Source organism: Hordeum vulgare, chromosome 2H (genome assembly GCF_904849725.1).
Source record: "Hordeum vulgare subsp. vulgare chromosome 2H, MorexV3_pseudomolecules_assembly, whole genome shotgun sequence".
Taxonomy (NCBI): Eukaryota; Viridiplantae; Streptophyta; class Magnoliopsida; order Poales; family Poaceae; genus Hordeum; species Hordeum vulgare.
In genome coordinates, this window is record NC_058519.1 from 76,406,409 (window position 1) to 76,420,106 (window position 13,698).

Below are 13,698 nucleotides of genomic sequence, written 5' to 3' on the forward strand. Positions count from 1 at the left end.
TAGAAAAATAAAGAGAAAGAGAGAGACCGCAGTGCAGCCAGCCACTCCCAGTGCGAAACGTGACGGACGCTCACTGACCCCCCCGCTCCGTGATTTCCTCCGATCCGTCACATCCGTTTGAACCTGAAACTTATCCAATCCAACGCTGCAGCACGAGAAACTCGCCAACATACCAACCAATCGGGGGCGATGCAAAAAAAAATTAAAAAATCTGCGCAAGGAACGCTCGAGAACAATCGGAAAATTTCTCCACCAATCAATTGATTAATTAATTAATTCATCAAAGTACATGGACGACGAAAATGGACAGAGGAACAACTGGATGCATGGATACACTGGGGAAGGCGACAGGAGGAGAGGAGTCTAATCATCAAGCAAGAACAACAAACAGATGTACAACAGCATGAACACACAACGCGTACGCAGCACCATGGATCACCTGGCTCGCGTCTCGGACAAACGGAACAAGTTGGCCATGGATCACCTGGCACAAACAACAAGCAGAGATCAGTCCGGGAATTTCCATCGCAGTTCTCTGAACCAAATAAGGATGGTTCCTCTGTTTTCTTTCGAAACAAAAAGATGGAAGCAACGGCGGGCTGCAGGGCGCTTCTCTTTTTGGATTTGCGAAATCCTTTTTTGCTTGGAAGAAGATGCATCCTTTTGTTGTGCTGTTAATACGGCGCCCTATGTTTGTTTGTTAGGTTTTTTTTATTTACAGTAGATAAAAATTGCTTTTGTAAATTCTACGGAGGACTCCACTGAAGAGAGAAAAACCGGGGGAAATGACAAGTTCCCCCGAGGTGCATGCATACCTAGAGACAAGCAGGCAGGCAGGGGCGGCTACTTGGTGATGACCCAGACGGCGTAGATGATGCCGGGGAGGTAGCCGAAGAAGGTGAGCAGCAGGCAGATCCAGAACTCGATCTGCAAAGCACGAGCATCCAATTAGCCACAGCCCAGTGCATGCATAGTCCGTCCGTCATGAGATGGCAGCCCGGGACAGGGATCGGGCGCTCACCCCGCAGGCGAACTTGAAGAAGACGCCGAGCGGCGGCAGGATGATGGCGAGGATGATGTCGATGCAGTTGGCCGTCCCCTCGTCCGCCATCTTCCTTCCTTGTCTCGAAGCAGTCGAAGGGAGAACCCGAGGCGAGAGGAGAGGAGAGGAGAGGAGGTTGATGGAAGAAACTAGGAGAGCGAGACGGCTAGAGGTGGAGTAGTAGAGTGATGATGCGGTGGTGCGACGCCCCTGCTGATTATAAAGAGAGACGGCGAGGCACCACGCGGGGCGAGGGCGCCGGTTGGCGAGGTTACGTTACGTGCCCGGCTCGTGCGGCGGTGATGATGCTCATGCTCCCACGAGCGCCAGACAGGGGGGTTGGATCGGACGTGGGAAGAATCGGATGCTGCGGCCGGCCGGTCCTCGTGCGCGCGCTTCGCTTCGCTGTTGCCTGTTGGTTCGGCTCCAACGGCTGGCGGCGACCCGTCCGCCCGGTTCCGTGCCCGCTTCTCTCGCGTGGACGCGCCTTTCAACTTTTGACGTTGAAGGCTATCATTTTTTTTTCTTTTGCGGGCAAAAGGTTATCAAGTTCAAAAAGAAAGAACGTTGAAGGTTATCCTTATTCTTTTATTTTTGAAGGGACGTTGAAGGTTATCTCGACTCCGGGTGCTATCTGCTGTACTATCTCAGCCCCAAATTTGACTGTCAAAACAAAGGACGCGTTTGGTTGCGTGCATTACATTCAAAAGACCCGTATAGAATGAAAATAGGCTGTTTGGTAATATGCATTCACTGTTTGGCCCGCATAATACAAACCTCAAAGCACCTCTCAGCCAGGCCCGATGGGAACGGCCGAATCGAACGTTTTTTGCGAGCCAAGCTCGAGCGATGCAGGGGAGGGGAACGTCGTGCCGCGCCGCGTAGGGAAGGGAGATGGCGGGAGCGATGGCGCATCTTCGAAAAAGTGGCGAGACGAATTCGAGTCATCGCCCGCCGATTCGGTCACCCTATATATCGACGGTGACCGCGGCGGCAAAACTCCCGCCACCATTTCCCCCATCTCGAGCTTTCCTTCCGTGCGGATCCAGTTCGACGACGAGGTAAGCGGCGCAACAACTCCGGCGACCGGTTGATTGCGGCGGTGGGTCCTCCTCCTCCTCTTCGACGTGCGAGGCGCCTCCTCCCCGGTCGTTCCGATGGCGTCTGTAAGTTCAATCATTACCTCCTCTCTACTAGTTCTAGCTAGATCTTTCCATGTGGTAGGGTTAAGTCGTCCGACCTGTTTGACCATGATGTTGTAGTAGCTAGCTGTGATGGATTTGGAGCATGCTGGGGGTTATTTCCATGTGGGAAAGTGTTGGTAGCTAGTGGTCATGGATGGTTTGCTGGTAGTGTGCAAGTGTTGAACAATATCATTCATATGTGTCCAAGATTAGTGTTGTGTTCTGCTGTGTTGATGTGTGGTATGCTTTGATGGATTTGGTAGTTCATGACGTTTACGTTTGTAGGACATGACCACACAAACACAAGAGATTAGGCAGGCCCTCGTGCTATCTGAGAGCCAGTTCCCGTCTGAGGGAGTCCGGGATTAAGGGGTCCTCAAGTAGTCAGCTTACCATGAAGAGGTCGTCCTGATGTGATGTACCTATGGGAGGTCAGGTTGTGCGGTCATCTCGTACTCAGTGAGGAGAACACCGAAGACCGGCATGACGTCCAAGTAAAATAGACTAGGTCGATTGTGTGTAACCCTAATTCCCTGGTGATTATATAAACCGGAGGTCCTCGTCCGTGTAGACAGGTTGATTCACCTACGGTTTAGTATACACGATCTCGAGGTAGACTCTGTAATCATCATCCACATCAATATAATCAAGCAGGACGTATGGTTTTACCTCCTCAAGAGGGCCCGAACCTGGGTAAACACTGTATCCCCCTCTTTCCTACAATCGACCGATCTAAGGTCCACAGTTCGGGACCCCCTACCCGAGATCTGCCGGCTTTGACACCGACATTGGTGCTTTCATGAGAGTTCCACTGATTGGATCGCCAGAAGGATCGATGGCACGCCTAGTCATCAGTGAGGAGATCATCAACATGTTGAAAATATACCCTAGAGGCAATAATAAAATAGTTGTTATTATATTTTCTGTTTCAAGATAATCGTTTATTATCCATGCTATAATTGTATTGAATGGAAACATAAATACATGTGTGGATACATAGACAAAATAATGTCCCTAGTAAGCCTCTAGCTGACTAGCTCGTTGATCAAAGATGGTTAAGGTTTCCTAGCCATAGACAAGTGTTGTCACTTAATGACGGGATCACATCATTAGGAGAATGATGTGATGGACAAGACCCAAACTATAAACGTAGCATGTGATCGTGTTATTTTGTTGCTACTGTTTTCTGCATGTCAAGTATAGATTCTTATGACCATGAGATCATGTAACTCACTGACACCGGAAGAATGCCTTGTGTGTATCAAACGTCGCAATGTTTCTGGGTGACTATAAAGGTGCTCTGCAGGTATCTCCGAAGGTGTCCGTTTAGTTAGCATGGATCAAGACTAGGATTTGTCACTCCATATGACGGAGAGGTATCTCAGGGCCCACTCGGTAATACAACATCACAAACAAAGCCTTGCAAGCAATGTGACTAAAGAGTTAGCCACAGTATATTGTATTACGAAACGAGTAAAGAGACTTGCCGGTAACGGGATTGAAATAGGTATGAGGATACCAACGATCGAATCTTGGGCAAGTAACATACCGAAGGACAAAGGGAATGATATACGTGATTAAATGAATCCTTGACATAGAGGTTCAGCCGATAAGATCTTCGTAGAATATGTAGGATCCAATATAGGTATCTAGGTCCCGCTATTGGATATTGACCGAAGAGTGTCTCGGTCATGTCTACATAGTTCTCGTACCCGCGGGGTCTACACACTTAAGTTTCGATGATGATTTTCAATATAGCTGAATTATTGATGTTGGTAAGTGATACGTCTCCGTCGTATCTACTTTTCTGAACTCTTTTGCCCTTGTTTTGGACTCTAATTTGCATGATTTGAACGGAACTAACCCGGACTGACGTTGTTTTCAACAGAATTGCCATGGTGTTGTTTTTGTGCATAAATAAAAGTTCTCGGAATGTCCTGAAAATTTACGAAGAATTTTTCTGGAATTAATGAAAAATACCTGCGCAAAGATCCACCGGAGGAGGTGTGCCAGTGGGCCACAAGCCCCTGGGCCGCGTCCACCCCCCTGGCCGCGCCATGAGGGCTTGTGGGGCCCACGTGGCGCCACCGCCTCCAAACTCAGCTCTATATATTCCGTTTCGCCCAGAAAAAAATCAGAGAGAAGGATTGTGACAGCCCTATGCCGACGTTCGAGAAGATTCCCCTTTATTTCTGTTTCCGTCGTGTGGTTATTTTATTTTGTTGGTTGCATCATCATTTAGTTTGCATCATGGCATCATGCATGGCATCATGTCAACTGTGTTTTGTCGGTGTTGCTTGTTGCTCCGTGTTGTTGGGTGTTAATGCTTGTGAGTGGCGTTGTTTGTTGGAGTGATGAGAGTGGGTGCAACAGAGCCACTTCAAAACCCTGTTGCACCGAGGACGTAAAACCCTTCTCTCCTCTCTATTCTATTTTGTGGTTGCGTAAAAGATTTCAGGGTTAACCCCCTTTTAAAAGTTTTCTTCTTTTAAAAAACCTTTTATTAAATGTGGGGGCAACCCTTGGGTTTCCTTTATTTTCTTTCCTTTTGTTTATTTTCAAAAAAACAGAGTCTCATTTTCTTTTTTCCTTTAAAAGATCTTTTATTTTATTCTTTAAAAAGGGGTTTTATTTTATTCTTCAAAAAAGTTTTATTTTTATTCGTTAAAAAAATGCCCAATCTATTTTATAGTTGGGGTTTGTTTTAAAGGAGTCAAAAGTAAATATTTTTTATTTCGTTTAATTATTTTCCCTTTGTGTGCGTTTTCTGATTTAAAAAAACAAGAGGAAGAGGGAGCCAGCCGGCCAAGGCCTTCCCGGGCCGCAACCCAGCTGCCTGGTCCCAACCCTAGCGAGCGAGGGCTCCCCTGTTCCCTCGTCCCCGAGCGTCGTCTCCCTCCTGAGTGCGAGTCTCCCCCCGTTCCTTCCTCCTCGTCCTCGATCCCAATTCCCCATGCCCGATCCCCTCCAGAACCTCGCACCTCGCCCCTCGCCCCGTCAAAGGAGCTCGTCGTCCCTGGTCTCCCGTGCGCCTGCCACCACGTGCTGCTCGCCCTCGCCCCCGACCTCCTCTACCTCGCCCGCCTCGCCCGCCTCCCCGCGTCTCGCCGGCCGTCTCTCCGCCATGGCCTCACCCTCGTCCGAGGCCTCGCCGGCCTCCCGGTCGCCGCCCAGACCGCCTCCCCGCGTGCCCCAGCGTCGCAGCCTCATGCGCCCCGTCGCCATGCCGGCTGCGCCGTTTCCGTCTTGCAGGCCGCCAAGGCCTCTCCGCCGGAGGTCCCCTCGCCTCGAGCCGCCATGGCCCTCCTCGGCCCGGGGTCATCCGCCGTGCCCGTCCGCCGCCTGCTGCGTACGAGCCACTAGAGAGGCCAAGGCCGCCGCCAACTGCCCCTAGGTTGCCGTGCTCGCCTCCCGCAGCCATGGCCGCGCGCCGCCGCCGGCTTGCTGCTGTGCCCCCGCCGTGGACGCCTGCAGCGCCAACCTCGCCGACCGTCCTCCCCATGGAGCCGTGCTCGCCTCCTGGTTTCCCTCGCCGCTACCTGTTGCTGAAGCTGTTGCAGTTGCTATGCTGTAGCCATGTGCTGCTACCCATGCCGAGCCTGATGCTTTGCTGCTTGCTTTGCTGCTTGTTGTAGCTTGCTCTGCTTTGCCGCTGCAGTTGCTGGCTGCCGTTGCCGCCTGTAGCTGTTTGCTTCTGCTATTGCTAGATGCTAGCTGTAGCTTGTCGTTGCCTGATGATATGCTCGCTTGCGTGTTGCTGTTGCTTGTGCTGTTGTAGATGCTGCTGCTTGCTAGGCTGCCGTTTTGTTGTATGCTGTTGCTTGCTAATGCTGATAGTGCTTGTTGCTAGCTAGTAGCTGCCGATGCATGCTAGTGCTAGTTGCTGCTAGGAAGCTTGTTGCGTGCTAGTTGTTGTAGCTGTTGGCTGCTGTTTCTGCTAAGCTTGCACGCTAGTAGATATTGCTTGCTTGTGCTGCCGCTTGCCATCGCCGCGTGCACCATTCCCTCCTTCATGGAACCGACAAGATCGCGTGTACAACTACGTCCTCGACGACCCCCGGAACGTGTTCGACTACCGATGTGAAGACCGTGAACCGACGCCGAAGACCCGTGAACCGACGCGGAGCGAACGACTACCGTCGACGAGACGACGATCTTTGTTCTTCTTCACCGAACCGAACCCTCTGATTCGCACGCTTCGAAGGTATACGTTGGAACGTGTCGTGTACCGAATGCATATGATGTATGAGATGTACCCGTATATTTGCGCCTATATATGTTGCCCGTTGCACGTGTTCCTCTTTTGTTGTGCCCCCGACACATGGGAACCCGGTAGCGGGATCACCCCATCTTTATTTAGCGTTCCCGCACTCGCTTCCAGTTCGTTGGCACCAACATCTCGTTGGGTATCGGGATAGGAACGTTGTCGTGGCATCGTTTCCGTTTTGCCGCCATGGTTCCCTTTCGCTCGCCGTGGCGACACATGCTTCTTTCTCTTCTTGCCCGTGTTGTTATGAGCTAGCATGCATGACACATTCATGGCATAAGTTCCTGTGTTGCATGTTTCTTGTGACGTAGCGACTTTCAAAGTCCCGCGTGTTAACCGACTAGGAGGACTTCTAGATCACCGCTTCACCCTTGCCATGTTAACAACGATTTAATATTGCTGTGTAAATAATCGGGAGTGAATTAAATAGTTAAACATGGAGTTTCGTCGATATGCAACTCATTGCATATCGAGCTTCACTTAATGTGTAGTGTTTGCGTGAGGTGAATTGCCATTCCATGCCTTGCATCATTGAACTGAGCATGCATCATAGTAGGTTGTGCATCATGTTGTGAATCGTGTGGTGAATATTTGTGTTGATATTTGTTTCCGGTTTGCTCCATCTCGAAATAGTTCTGCAAGCGTGTCGCAATGTGAGGACCCGTTCGACTACGTTGGTTCGCCGACTTCTCGGAGTTGTTCTTCTTCCAAGCGGGATCTCACGCAAGATGACCATTTCCTTAGATACCATTACTATCATTGCCATGCTAGCTTTACCGCTTCTACCGTTTATGTCTCGTTGCCTACCACATGTTAAATATCAGCATCTCAACTATGCCATGAAACCTTCAACAGTTCAACCTAGCAAACCACTGATTGGCTATGTTACTGCTTGCTTAACCATGTATTAGCGTTGCTAGTTGCAGGTGCAATTGCTTCCATGTGATAACATGGGTTCCTTGTTATATCACCCTATTAAATAATATTTATTTCAATGCACCTATATTCTTGGTAAAAGGTGGAAGGCTCGGCCTTTCTAGCCTGGTGTTTTGTTCCACCTTTGCCCCCTTAGTTTCGGCTACCGGTGTTATGTTCCATAAATGAGCGCTCCTAACATGACCGGGGTTGTTATGGGGACCCCCTTGATAATTCGTTTTAGATTAAAGCTGGTATCGCAAGGCCCAACATTGGTTTTACATTTGTCTAATAACCTAATAAAATTGCATAGGGACCCGCCGGCACCCGCGGATATTTTAATCAACCCCCGGGCCAGTGCTCCTCATGAGTGTTGGTCCACAACGGTGTGCGTGCGGGGCCACCGCGAGGAAACTTGAGGTTTGGCACTCGTAGCTAGTTCCATCCGTCGTGTCCTGAGAACGAGATACGCGGCTCCTATCGAGATTGTCGACACGTCGGGCGGCCTTGCTGGATTAGTTTTACCTTTGACGAAATATCTTGTGCATCGGGATTCCGGTGACGCTTTGGGTAAACTCAGAGTTGAGGTTTTCCACTAGGGAATCCGACGAGATCGCGAGCTTTGTGATTGAGGATTTCTATGCGGCTTGTGGTAATTTGTGATGGACTAGTTGGAGCACCCCTGCAGGGTTAAATCTTTTCGGAAAGCCGTGCCCGCGGTTATGTGGCAACGTGGAAACTTTGTTTAACACTGGTTCTATATAACTTGAAGTTAACTTAATTAAAATATGCCAACTGTGTGCGTAACCGTGACTATCTCTTCCGTGAGTTCTTGCTCCAATCGAGGACACGATGGGGTTATGTCTGACGTAGGTAGGTGTTCAGGATCATTCATTTGATCATCAATAGTCATGTCCGTTATGCGTAGATCTTTCCCCTCTTATTTCTTGTACTCATAAGTTGGCCACCAAATATATATGCTTAGCCGCTGCTGCAACCTCACCACTTAACCATACCTCACCCATTAAGCTTTGCTAGTCTTGATACCTTTGGAAATGAGATTGCTGAGTCCCCTGTGGCTCACAGATTACTACAACACCAGTTCCAGGTACAAGTAAAGGTTACTAGACGTGAGTGCGTTGATTGTACATTTGGAGTTGCTTCTTCTTCTTCTTCATCATCGATCTAGGATGGGTTCCAGGCCGACATCCTGGGATAGCAAGGATGGACGTCATTCTTCTTTTCTCGTTTGTTTTCGTCCGTAGTCGGACCCTGCTCTTATTCATGATGATTATGTATTGTACTGATGTGACTCTGATGTAGCTTGTGGCGAGTGTAAGCCAATTCTGTATATATATCTCTTCCTTTGAGTACATGTACTTGTAACGATATCCATTCTTGCGACACGACGAGATGCGCTTCTATCCCTGACGAGGCCCTCGTGCCAAATTGAGGATAGGGTCGCATCTTGGGCGTGACAAGGATTCATTGCGTTTTACGATACGGAGGCGCCGCCACCCCCTGTTCTTCATCTGGAGGGCATATCTGGAGTCCGTTTTGGGCTCCGGAGAGGGGAGATCTTCGCCATCATCATCATCAACCTTCCTCCATCGCCAATTCCATGATGCTCTTCATCGTTCGTGAGTAATCTCATCGTAGGCTTGCTGGACGGTGATGAGTTGGATGAGATCTATCTTGTAATCGAGTTAGTTTTGACGGGGATTGATCCCTAGTATCCACTATGTTCTGAGATTGATGTTGCTACTACTTTGCCATGCTTAATGCTTGTCACTAGGGCCCGAGTGTCATGATTTCAGATCTGAACCTATTATGTTGTCGCCAATATATGTGTGTTTTAGATCCTATCTTGCAAGTTGTAGTCACCTACTATGTGTTATGACCCGGCAACCCCGGAGTGACAATAGCCGGAACCACTCCCGGAGATGACCATAGTATGAGGAGTTCATGTATTCACCAAGTGTTAATGCGTTGGTCTGGTTCTTTATTAAAAGGAGAACCTTAATATCCCGTAGTTTCCATTAGGACCCCGCTGCCACGGGAGGGATGGACAATAGATGTCATGCAAGTTCTTTTCCCTAAGCACGTATGACTATATACGGAATACATGCCTACATTAGATTGACGAACGGGAGCTAGTTACTTATCTCTCCGTGTTAAAGCTGTTACATGATGAATCACATCCGTCATACTCATCCATCACCGATCCACTGCCTATGAGTCTTTTACTACTGGTCCGTGCTATGTTACTTTGTCGCTACTACTATTGCTACTTCTGTTACTCATCTGCTGCTGTCACTACTATTGTTCCTTGCTACTGCTGTCACTACTGCTGTTACTTGCTGCTGTTGTCACTACTACTGTTACTTGCTACTTTGCTGTTACTTGTTGCAAGACTTTTCTGGAGCAGTTGGTGGGTAAGAATAGTCCCCCGTCAATGTGCTATTTACTAACGCCATTGACACAACAGTTAGGAATAGTCTGCCGTCAACAAATCTTCTTCTCGCACCGTTGCTATCATACCACTTTGCTACTGATACTTTGCTTGCAGACACTAATCTTTCAGGTGTGGTTGAAATTGACAAACTCAATTGCTAATACTTGAGAATATTCTTTTGCTTCCCCTTGTGTCGAATCAATAAATTTGCGTTGAATACTCTACGCTCGAAAACTGTTGTGATCCCCTACACTTGTGCGTTATCAGTAACCGAAGGTTGTTCGGAGTCCTGCATGAGATCCTGGATGTCACGAGGGTTTTCACAATGGTCCGGAGACGAAGATCGATATATAGGAATTATCCATTTGGCTTCTGGAAGGTTTTCGTACATTACCCACAAAGTAAGAGGAGTGATGAATGGGTTCCAGAGTTCTACCGGGAGGGGCCACTCACCCGGGAGAAGACCAAAAGGGGCCCAAGGGTGGCGCATCAGCCCCTAGTGGGCTGGTGGCCAGCCCAAGAGGGCCTAGGTCGGCCGAAGTGGAAGAAAAGGCAATGAGAGGAGGCCAATTTGATTTGGGGAAGGAGGACACCTCCTTCCAAGTGGAGTTGGAGGAGGACTCCTCCCTCTCCCTATTGCGCCGGCCAAAACCCTAGGTGTTTCCCTAGGTCACCCCTCCATCCAACCTATATATAGTGGAGGTGAGAGAGGCTTTTGGCACTCAAGCCAAAGTGCAGCTCTCTCTCCCTCCACAACTTCGACACCCCGTAGCTAGATTAGTCCGGCACTGTGAAGCCCTGTCGGAATAGCTCCACCACCATCACCGTCACGCCGTCGCACGACCGGAGAATTCAGCTACCTCTTCGCCCCTCTTGCTGGATTAGGAAGGCGGATATCTTTACCGAGCTGTACGTGTGATGAACGCGGAGGTGATGTCCGTTCAATACTAAATCGGAACGGAGTTCGTGGGACGAACCGTGATTGGATTGCAAAGACGTTCGACTACATCAACCGCGTTTCTTAACGCTTCCCGCTTAGCGATCTACAAGGGAATGTGGATCCGATCTCCACTCTCGTAGATGATCATCACCATGATAGGTCTTTCGTGTGCGCAGGAAAGTTTTTGTTTCCCATGCAACGTTCCCCAATAGTGGTATTAGAGCTAGGTTCATGCGAAGATGATATCTCGAGTAGAACACAAAAGTGTTTGTAGGCGCTGATGTTCAATTTGCTGTCCTCCTTAGTCTTTTCTTTATTCGGCAGTATTGTTGGATTGAAGCGGCCCGGACCAACATTACTCGTACGCTTACAAGAGACCGGTTTCAACGACTAACATGCAGCTTGTTGCATAAAGATAAATGGTGGGTGTCTGTTTTTTCAACCTTAGTTGAATCGGATTTGACCGAGGCGGTCCTTGGAGAAGGTTAAGTAGCAACTTGCATATCATCGTTCTGGTTTCACGTAAGTAAGATGCGATCATACTAGATACCCATAGCAGCCACGTAAAACATGCACCAACAAATTAGAGGACGTCTAGCTTGTTTTTCCAGGGTATGCATGTGATGTGATATGGCCAAAGACATGATATGATATATTGGATGTATGATATGATCATGATGTAACAGTTAAATATCGACTTGCACATCGATGCTACGGCAACCGACAGGAGCCATAGGGTTGTCTTTAATTATTTTTGCGCTTGGTGATGCTTTGCTTTATCTCTAGTAGTAGCTTTAGTAGTAACAACATAGCTAGCGTGACAACCTCGATGGCAGCACAATGATGGAGATCTTGGTGTGGTGCCGGTGACGATGGAGATCACACGGGTGCTTTGGTGATGCAGATCAAGAAGCACAAGTTCATGGCCATATAATGTCACTTATGATTTATATGTGATGTTAATCCTTTTATGCACCTTATTTTGCTTAGGATGACGGTAGCATTATAAGGTGATCCCTCACTAAAATTTCAAGATAAAATTGTATTCTCCCCAACTATGCACCATTGCGATAGTTCGTCATTTCAAGACACCACGTGATGATCGGGTGTGATAGACTCAAGTTCACATACAACAGGTGCAAAATAGTTGCACACGCGGAACACTCGGGTTAAACTTGACGAGCCTAGCATGTACAAACATGGCCTCGGAACACAAGAGACCGAAAGGTCGAGCATGAATCATATAGTAGATATGATCAACATGGACATATTCACCATTGAAACTAATCTCAACTCACGTGATGATCGGACTTGAGTTAGTGGATTTGGATCATGCGCCACTCGAATGACTAGAGGGATGTCTATTTGAGTGGGAGTTTATTAATAATATGATTAGCTAAACTCAATTATCTTGAACATAGTCTAAGTAATATTTGCAAAATTTTATGTTGTAGATCAATGGCTCGCGCAGGAGCAACCCTGAATTTTAATGCGTTCCTAGAGAAAGCTAAGTTGAAAGATGATGGAAGCAACTTTGTTGACTCGGCCCGTAATCTGAGGCTTATCCTTCAGGATGCCCAAAATTCATATGTCCTTGATGAACCGCTAGGTGATGAACCATCCCAACCTGCCTTGAATGAAGCTACGAACGTCTGGCAGACGCGCAAGGATGACCACTCGTTAGTTCAATGTGCAGTTTTGTATGGCTTAGAATCGGGAATTCAAAGACGATTTGAACGTCATGGAGCATATGAGATGTTCCAGGAGTTGTAGTTTATCTTTGAGAAGAATGCCCAGATCGAGAGGTATGATACCTCCGATAAGTTCTATGCTTGCAAAATGGAGGAGAACGTGTTTGTCAGTGAACATGTGCTCAGAATGTTTGGGTACTCTAACCGTCTAGCTGAGCTGGGAATTGCTCTCCTGCCGGAGGCTATCACCGACAGAGTTCTTCAGTCACTGCCGCCAAGCTATAAAGGCTTTGTGTTGAGCAATAACAGGCAAGGGATGAATAACTCACTCGCCGAGCTGTATGCGATGCTGAAAGTCGCACAGTCGGAAATCCAGAAGGAGCATCAAGTGTTGATGGTCAATAAGACCACTAGTTTCAAGAAAAATGGCAAGGGGGAGAAGGGTAACTCTAAGAAGAGTGGCAAAGTTGTTGCCCCTTCGACGAAGAAACCCAAGTTTGGACCCAAGCCGGAAACTGAGTGCTACCATTGCAAGGGGACTGTGTTGGGTAAGGTAGCATAAATTCAAAATTTTCCTACGCATATTCAGATCTTCCTATGGAGAGACCAGCAACGAGAGAGGGGGTGAGTGCATCTTCATACCTTTGAAGATTGCTAAGCGGAAGCTTGCTAGAACACGGTTGATGGAGTCGTACTCGCGGCGATTCAGATCGCGGTGTGATTCCGATCTAGTGCCGAACCACGACACCTCCGCGTTCAACACACGTGCAGCCCGGTGACGTCTCCTGCACCTTGATCCAGCAAGGAGGAGGGAGAGGTTGGGGAAGATCTCCGGCAGCATGACGGCGTGGTGTCGATGGAGAGACGAGGTCTCCCGGCAGGGCTTCGCCAAGCACCGGTAGAGAGGAGGAGAAAGAAGAGCAGGGCTGCGCCGATGGAGAGGGGAAACAGTGTCCTCAACAGCCCCAAACCCCCCACTATTTATAGGAGGAGGGGAGGGGGGTGCGCCACCCCTAGGATTCCCACCCTAGGTGGTGCGGCAGCCCGGATGGGAGAGGGGGCGGCGGCCAGGGTAGGGAAAGGGGGGGGGCGCCCTAGGTGGGCCTTGGGCCTCCCCTGCGCCTAGGGTTTCCCCTTCCTCCCTCTCTGGTGCGCATGGGCTGGGTGTGGGAAGTGCACCAGCCCACCTAGGGGATGGTTCCCT

General features: G+C 48.8%; 1 protein-coding gene across 1 annotated transcript; it reads right to left on the reverse strand.

Moving 5' to 3' along the window:
- Positions 1–234: 234 nt before the first annotated feature.
- On the reverse strand, positions 235–1,436 carry LOC123425134 (hydrophobic protein LTI6A). The gene is made up of 3 exons (XM_045108808.1): positions 1,022–1,436; positions 816–927; positions 235–484 (listed from the first exon to the last, which is right to left on the reverse strand). The coding sequence occupies exons 1-2, from the start codon at positions 1,109–1,111 to the stop codon at positions 844–846; spliced, it is 174 nt and encodes a 57-aa protein (XP_044964743.1). The 5' UTR covers positions 1,112–1,436; the 3' UTR covers positions 235–484; positions 816–843.
- Between the last annotated feature and the right edge of the window lie 12,262 nt (positions 1,437–13,698).

What these genes read in the sequence shown, in the direction of transcription:
- LOC123425134 (XM_045108808.1), bottom strand. Translation starts at nt 1,111, where the DNA reads ATGGCGGACGAGGGGACGGCCAACTGCATCGACATCATCCTCGCCATC. An exon ending in TCTTCAAGTTCGCCTGCGGG is followed by an intron (nt 928 to 1,021) that starts GTGAGCGCCCGA and finishes CGTGCTTTGCAG; the next exon opens with ATCGAGTTCTGGATCTGCCT.